Here is an 8083-nt window from a genome sequence, read left to right as displayed (position 1 = left end):
GCATTGGAAGCGTGGAGTCTTAATCACTGAATCACCAGGGAAGTTCCCTGCTAAAGAATTTCTGTCTCTCAGGAAGTAGGACAGGTATGCTTTCCACCCCTGAAGTCCTCCTTTAGTGATCTTCATCTTTGCACTGCCCCAGAACAATTTGAAAAAATGACAAGGGAAGAAGGCTCCTCTGGCACCAGATAGCAACCACACAATATGAGTAATCATCCTCTTTGTTATGTAGGAAGCATATAACAGGAAGGGCTTGGCAATAATATAAAAATAACTTTGCCCCATATTCTAATAACTTTTGATATGGCTTTTCTACTTTTCTGATTTACTTTGCACTACCTTTTGATCCAGGCAGAGAATAAACTTTACTAACCCCACAAAGATCCAGGCTATCCAGTTCTCAACTTCTTTCAATGTTTATTTTATATATTGGAGTATAGTTGATTAACAGTGTTGTGCTTGTTTCAAGTGGACAGCAAGGTGATTCAATTATGCATATACATGTGTTTGTTCTTTTTCAAGTTCTTTTCCCATTTAGGTTATTACAGAATATTGGGCCAAGCTCCCTGTGCAATACAGTAGGACCTTGCATAGAGGACAAGTTACCTGAAAGTCAAGGAGTATTCTGTTGTGAGAACGAAAGCCCACACTGAAGCATGGTGAAGTCAGCTTTTTTTGTATATGCTTAATGGCCTGAGTGTGTAGTCTTTCAGAACCCGGTTACTGCAATTATATTTCAATTTGGAAAATTTTCAGAACAATTCTTCCCAATTGGCCATCTTGACAGTAAAAGCTACAAGTGTGGCCCCATCCACCATGGGAAACTGCACTGTATCAATCCATGATAGATGGAGTTACTTAGTTCTTGTCTCTTGAACATTGGAGATTGTCAACCGAAACACAATTTTCATTTTAGTTTATCTGCTATTAAGCTGCTCTTTTTGATTCTAGCTAAGTCAACAGTTTCAGCTGCTGAAGTTTTCCCACAGAATAATGTTATAATTAGTTGGATAATTGGAAGTTGTGTTCCTGACCAAGGACTCATCAGCAAATAAATCATAGATATGACCAACAATATGTCATACGAGCAAGATATAACAACCAGAAACCTTCAGAATCATTTGAATTAGTAAAATTATGATCTCAGACACATAAAATGGGCAGGAATTTACAAATAACATAAAATGCAGGCCTAATGTGTCATAAATTTGGCCAATGTGAAACTAATAGAAAGATAGCTATTGTAAACATTGAATTAAGACTTTTGTAGGATAATGTATATGGCCTGGGTCTTCTAGGAAACAAAAGCAATCTGTCACAGCAAGTTTAATTGATGCATTCTTTATTCCTCAGTAAATTCTGCTGCTGTAAATATGTCAAATAAAAGCCAATATTGTTTCTTGAAATGCAAGACCTTGGAGAAGACTGTTTAGGACAAAACACCAACAGATCTTAAATTTAAATTGTTGATATGTCCATCTATCTCCATATAAAATTAGCTGATTCCTGGGTGCATGAGTGTGTGCATATGCATGTGTACCCTCCCCACACCCATCACACAAACACATACACACAGCCTCCATCCTCCATAATTCCTTTAGTGTCCATCTCTAAACACTGAAATGTGAGAAACAACATCAAGAAAGCTCATTTTCATGGTTCCTTTACACTAGCAGTTCTTAGTTAACATGAATTCTCTTGATGTTGACCATATCTGGACACATTTTTGGTTGGCAAAACTGGATGGTTCTATGGGTGTCTAGTTGGTAGAGACCAGGGACACTGCCAAATATCCCACCACACACGGGCAGTCCCCTACAACAAGGACTTACCTGGCTCTAAATGTCAGTGTAGCCAAAGTTGAAAGACCCTGCTTTACAAATATTCATATTGTAGAAAACAAGTAGATTCAGCCAGTCAGCTTTCATGGATAAGTCATGACTGTCTATCTTATTGCTCAGTGCCACTCATCAGTAGCCTTTTCACAGTAAATCTGCAAAGAAAGCAGGAAATTTGATTATCTTGTTCATCTTAGTGATCTCAGATTGGCACATTAAGGTGGTTTAATGAATACTTGTTAAGTAAAGGAGTAAATGGACAGAGAAGAAAGGAAGAATGGGGAAAAAAGGAAGTGGATGGTGTTAGGGCCAAAGTTGGCTTGATTTTGGTGAACTTGCTTCCTTTTCCTTTACTGTCTTCCAGAAAATCAGTAGGCACAGGTTAATCTAATATTTATTGTTTATTAATTACTGCCACTGTAGCTTATTGTATTCAACTGATTGTGTTAATATTCATAAAAGATCTGTAATTGACAATCACTATACACTCGTTTTTATTGCTGTTGTTTACTTGTTAAGTCGTGTCTGACTCTTTGTGATCCCATGGACTGAAGCCTGCCAGTCCCCTCTGTCCATGGAATTTCTCAGGCAAGAATACTGGAGTGGATTGTCATTTCCTTCTCCAGGGCATCTTCCTGACCCAGGGATCGAATTCGTCTTCAGCACTGGCAGGCGAATTCTTTACCGCTGAGGCACCAAGAAACCACTTGTTCTTGTTCAGTTTCAGTTCAGTCACTCAGTCGTGTTCGACTCTTTGCGACCCCATGAATCGTAGCACACCAGACCTCCCTGTCCATCACCAGCTCCTGGAGTTTACTCAAACTCATGTCCATTTAGTCGGTGATGCCACCCAGCCAGCTCATCCTCTGTTGTCTCCTTCTCCTCCTGCCCACAATCCCTCTCAGCATCAAAGTCTTTTCCAATGAGTCAACTTTTCGCACGAGGTGGCCAAAGTACTGGAGTTTCAGCTTCAGCATCAGTCCTTCCAATGAACACCCAGGACTGATCTCCTTCAGGATGGACTGGTTGGATCTCCTTGCAGTCCAAGGGACTCTCAAGAGTCTTCTCCAACACCACAGTTCAAAAGCATCAATTCTTCAGCATTCAGCTTTCTTCACAGTCCAACTCTCACATCCATACATGACCACTGGAAAAACCATAGCCTTGACTAGATGGACCTTTGTTGACCAAGTAATGTCTCTGCTTTTTAATATGCTGTCTAGGTTGGTCATAACTTTCCTTCCAAGGAGTTAGTGTCTTTTAATTTAACGGCTGCAATCACCATCTGCAGTGATTTTGGAGCCCAGAAAAATAAAGTCAGCCACTGTTTCCACTGTTTCCACTGTTTCCCCATCTATTTCCCATGAAGTGATGGGACCAGATGCCATGATCTTAGTTTTCTGAATGTTGAGCTTTAAGCCAACTTTTTTCACTCTCCTCTTTCACTTTCATCAAGAGGCTCTTTAGTTATTCACTTTCTGCCATAAGGGTGGTGTCATCTGCATATCTGAAGTTATTGATATTCCTCTCAGCAATCTTCGTTCCAGCTTGTGCTTCCTCCAGCCCAGCGTTTCTCATGATGTACTCTGCATATAAGTTAAATAAGCAGGGTGACAATATACTGCCTTGACGTACTCCTTTTCCTATTTGGAACCAGTCTGTTGTTCCATGTCCAGTTCTAACTGTTGCTTCCTGACCTACATACAAGTTTCTTAAGAGGCAGGTCAGGTGGTCTGGTATTCCCATCTATTTCAGAATTTTCCACAGTTCATTGTGATCCACGCAGTCAAAGGCTTTGGCATAGTCAATAAAGCAGAAATAGATGTTTTTCTGGAACTCTCTTGCTTTTTCAATGATCCAGCGGATGTTGACAATTTGATCTCTGGTTCCTCTGCCTTTTTTGAAACCAGCTTGAACATCTGGGAGTTCATGGTTCACATATTGCTGAAGCCTGGCTTGGAGAATTTTGAGCATTACTTTACTTGCATGTGAGATGAGTGCAATTGTGCAGTAGTTTGAGCATTCTTTGGGATTGCCTTTCTTTGGGATTGGAATGAAAACTGACCTTTTCCAGTCCTGTGGCCACTGATGAGTTTTCCAAATTTGCTGGCATATTGAATGCAGCACTTTCACACCATCATCTTTCAGGATTTGAAATAGCTCAACTGGAATTCCATCATCTCACTAGCTTTGTTCGTAGTGATGCTTCCTAAGGCCCACTTGACTTCACGTTCCAAGATGTCTGGCTCTAGGTGAGTGATCACACCATTGTGATTATCTGGGTCATGAAGATCTTTTTTGTACAGTTCTTCTGTGTATTCTTGCCATCTCTTCTTAGTATCTTCTGCTTCTGTTAGGTCTATACCATTTCTGTCCTTTATTGTGCACATCTTTGCGTGAAATGTTTCTTTGGTGTCTCTAATTTTCTTGAAGAGATCTCTAGTCTTTCCCATTCTGTTGTTTTCCTCTATTTTTTTGCATTGATCACTGAGGTAGGCTTTCTTATCTCTCCTGGCTATTCTTTGGAACTCTGCATTCAAATGGGTATATCTTTCCTTTTCTCCTTTGCTTTTCACTTCTCTTCTTTTCACAGCTATTTGTAAGGCCTCCTCAGACAGCCATTTTGCTTTTTTGCATTTCTTTTCCATCCCGGTTCTTGTAGCAACTCACAAATCAGATTTTTAAATATTTATACTGACTTTCAACAGTATTCATATTTTAGATTATTTTCAAAAGAGCAATAAAAAACCTAGGACTTCGTTCAAGTTCTTAGCAGGTTGCTTTGCATTGTTTCCCTTTGTTTGTTGGTTATCTTCTTCGGTTTTCTGGTCTCTCCCCAGCCCTAAGCAATATCTTAGGGCAATAGCATTGCTCTGGCTACTTTGCTGGATGTCTACAGGAAAGATGGAAAGTAATGCCTGCCAGCCATGGTCACAGGGAAGGGGCTGGAAAGGGCAAGGAGGCCCTTATTAATATATGATATATATTAATAAACCCCGGGCTTATTTTAACACCTATTACCATAATTTTTTCTATCTTCTTTCCCTAAACCACAATCCTGTGTCAGCGTGGTCTCTGTTACAAGAAAACAACCAAAGACTAATAAACAAAAGCCTACAAGTTTCTCTGTAAAGCCATTTTGACTTTGTTCAGGGTCTGCCACAGTTTCTATGTGTAAAAGTCAATCATAAAATAAAGGCTAAAGTAGTGAATGTATTTTGTGTACCATCTGCTCTACTGGGTACTGGACCCAGAAAGATAAAGGATGCTTCTTGTGAAGGGAAACATGGATTACCATAAATAATGAAGCACTGACCCACATTTGTAAGAGCAAATGAGCAAATTACAAGGTGATAGATACAGCACAGGATGATCAGATTGGTCAAATTCACCAAAAGAATGACATTCGTCAAACAGAACACTAAAACTCTTGATCACCATTAGGCACACAGATAGGCATTCTTACTTCCCATCCCTTCTAAATACCCTTATATTCCCTCTTAGTTTGCATTCCAACAACACTTTAAAAACATGAATCAACTGTCAAGTTCATATCTCATTATAACAATGGTCCATATTTTTACAGGCATCTATAGGCAGGCATCTCAGTGTTAAACCCAACACATGATAAGTTAACTCTTTTCCCGTAGATAGAAAATACCAACCTAAATTTACAATTCTTGCTACCCTCCTGTAAAAGTTCATTCTTCTCAGACTGGGCATTTTGCCATCTTTCTCATATTTTGACCTAACATCCATCATCCTTGGTCTTAATCTTCTGTCTACAGCTTGAGATATATTTCTGGTTAAGCCTATGATTACTTCCTGTCTCAGACACTTCATCTACTCAATGGGCTCTTCACAGGCCTTGGAAAAGCACATTCCATGTTGACTATACACAAAAACCCCAAAACAACAACCAACAAAAATCAAAGCACCTTAAATCCAGGCTAATACGGGAGCAGATGGAATAGGTTGAAATTTTCCAACTCTGGAGGCTCCCCCTCCTGTCACCAACTTCCAACAAGGAAACTGAAAAGTGAGTTAGGCCCTTGAAACCTGACTTAAAGAGGCAGTTGGTATTGTTAGCGTGTCCCCGGAAGACACTCTGGGGTGGACCCCTGTCTAACCAGGTTGCTGTTTTTAGACTCAGACACGTTGGCTCTAAAAGCCGCCACTCCATAGGAATTTCATACAGATGAAGTCGCTCTTCTGAAAACCTCCCTGATAAAGGCACTAGATGAGTCCAAACTACCTCATAACCTTGGAGCCAGCCTGTCTGGAAGGTGCCAAAATAACCAGACAAGTGGGCCCATCAAAATCTTTCATGAAATATCTGGAAGCAGGTAAAAAGGAGAAAGCAGAATTCCAGATGAAGTTACGCGGAAAGTCAAGCCAGGCAAAGGCAACCGTGTGCCAGAGGACTGGATGCTTCAGGAGAAGTCTCCCTCCTGTGCTCCCCTCCCTGGGGTATGGTGGGAGAGATCAGCAGCTCACACCCCTGCTGTCTTCATGTTTCACTGCACCTAGTGACCGGCTCTGACTGTCATAAAATAAACAGCACTCAGCAAGTGCACATTGGCCCATGGCCCGTGAGCAGAAGTGAGTGAACCTGGGGTGACACGCAGCTGCCCTGTGGGGTAGTAAGTCAGACAGGCAGGTGGAGGGACACCCTGTTTGTCCAAGTCACACTTGGAAACCAAGCCGAGTGTCCAGTGGCCTTTCTCCCAAGTGATCTATGGCTTTCCAGACCTCAGCCCACCCTTGGCAGAGCTCTGGCCCAGGTGACCTGAGGAGGAACTGTTGATTTTGGAAAAGGCTGAGGCTATATATCTGCCAGAACAAAAGATTGGGTCTCCACTCTCTTTTACTTAATAAAAATTTTATTACTCTGCTTGCAGTATATGTTCAGTTTAGAAAAAGCACCTGAGAATAAAGAAAAATTAAAAAATAAGTGACCACCCAGAGATAGTTTTTGGGTATTTTAGGCCATCTCATTCCAAAGATTTTCTTCTGCATATGATATACCAGTGTATATTCTCCAAAAGTGGAACCATAATATCCAGGGTCGTTTTTTAAAGGAGATCAGTCCTGGGTGTTCATTGGAAGGACTGATGTTGAAGCTGAAACTCCAATACTTTGGCCACCTGATGAGAAGAGCTAACTCATTTGAAAAGTCCCTGATGCTGGGAAAGATTGAGGGCAGGAGGAGAAGGGGATGACAGAGGATGAGATGGTTGGATGGCATCACCGACTCAATGGACATGGGTTTGGGTGGACTCCAGGAGTTGGTGATGGACAGGGAGGCCTGGAGTGCTGCGGTTCATGGGGTTGCAAAGAGTCAGACACCACTGAGTGACTGAAGTGAAATAGAACATATCTACAGAAAAGCGTACTCCTCAATAAAATCACTATTATCTTGTAAATTCTCCCTTTTTTAGTAATTCATTGTGGTTTCTGCAGCTACAAATAATTCACTGGGTTTTAGCAGTCACTTGGTATTTAATTGTAAGGATCTTCCAAAATTTACCTAACCAACTTCTGGTCCATATTTTTAAAATGACTTTTCCATTTTTCTATTAGATTGAGGCTGTGTGTGATTTTTTTTTCTTATTGATTTATATATTTACCGTACCAAAAAATAAATAAATAAAGTTACTTTTGAGCATTTTGAAAATATAAAGTAATGAAACTAGATTTCTATTTATTAGTGTTAGGAATTAAAAGTAAGATAAGTAAGATAAATAAATAAAACTAAGATAAATCAATTAGCAAACTTTCATTGCTTTACTGCTTCACTTATGGTGAGGATAATGCTAGATTTTTGTCTCAGATTATAGCTATAAAATGCAGAGTGTCTCAGGTATTGTCCACACACCCTCTCATCTCTACACAATTCAGAGTCAAAGATCCCATCCAGAAATAACACTGTGGTGAAGTGAATGGGCTGTGATGTTAAACAAATCTGGATTCAAGCTCTTTGGGCAACCAATTGTTACATTGGCAATATAATGTGCTTCATCTCAGTTTCAGTTGTTTCAGCTGTGAAATGGGAAGAGTAATAACGCCAACTTCACAGGGTCTTTTGCAAGCATTAGATGAGGCAACACACATAAAAATAATAAAAGCTACATGACAGCTTCATTTAGGCACTGTTTTACAGGCATAACTCCTGACATGGAATGACAACTTAATAAGTGGTGGCTATATTACATTAGGATTATTACACCTGTTCTTCACAGGCT

General features: G+C 40.2%; 1 protein-coding gene across 1 annotated transcript in view; it reads right to left on the bottom strand.

Moving 5' to 3' along the window:
* Positions 1-1961: 1961 nt before the first annotated feature.
* The window catches only part of SUGCT (succinyl-CoA:glutarate-CoA transferase), a 782676-nt gene continuing 776554 nt past the window's right edge, over positions 1962-8083 (bottom strand). The window contains exon 14 of the mRNA XM_070466829.1: positions 1962-1993. Within this exon, the coding sequence (XP_070322930.1) occupies positions 1983-1993 (11 nt within the window). The 3' untranslated portion in view covers positions 1962-1982. The remainder of the gene's footprint in view (positions 1994-8083) is intronic.

This window comes from Odocoileus virginianus, chromosome 1 (genome assembly GCF_023699985.2).
Source record: "Odocoileus virginianus isolate 20LAN1187 ecotype Illinois chromosome 1, Ovbor_1.2, whole genome shotgun sequence".
NCBI classification, from domain to species: Eukaryota; Metazoa; Chordata; class Mammalia; order Artiodactyla; family Cervidae; genus Odocoileus; species Odocoileus virginianus.
The sequence above is the reverse complement of the archived record's forward strand: the minus strand, read 5'-3'. Positions and strand labels throughout refer to the sequence as shown.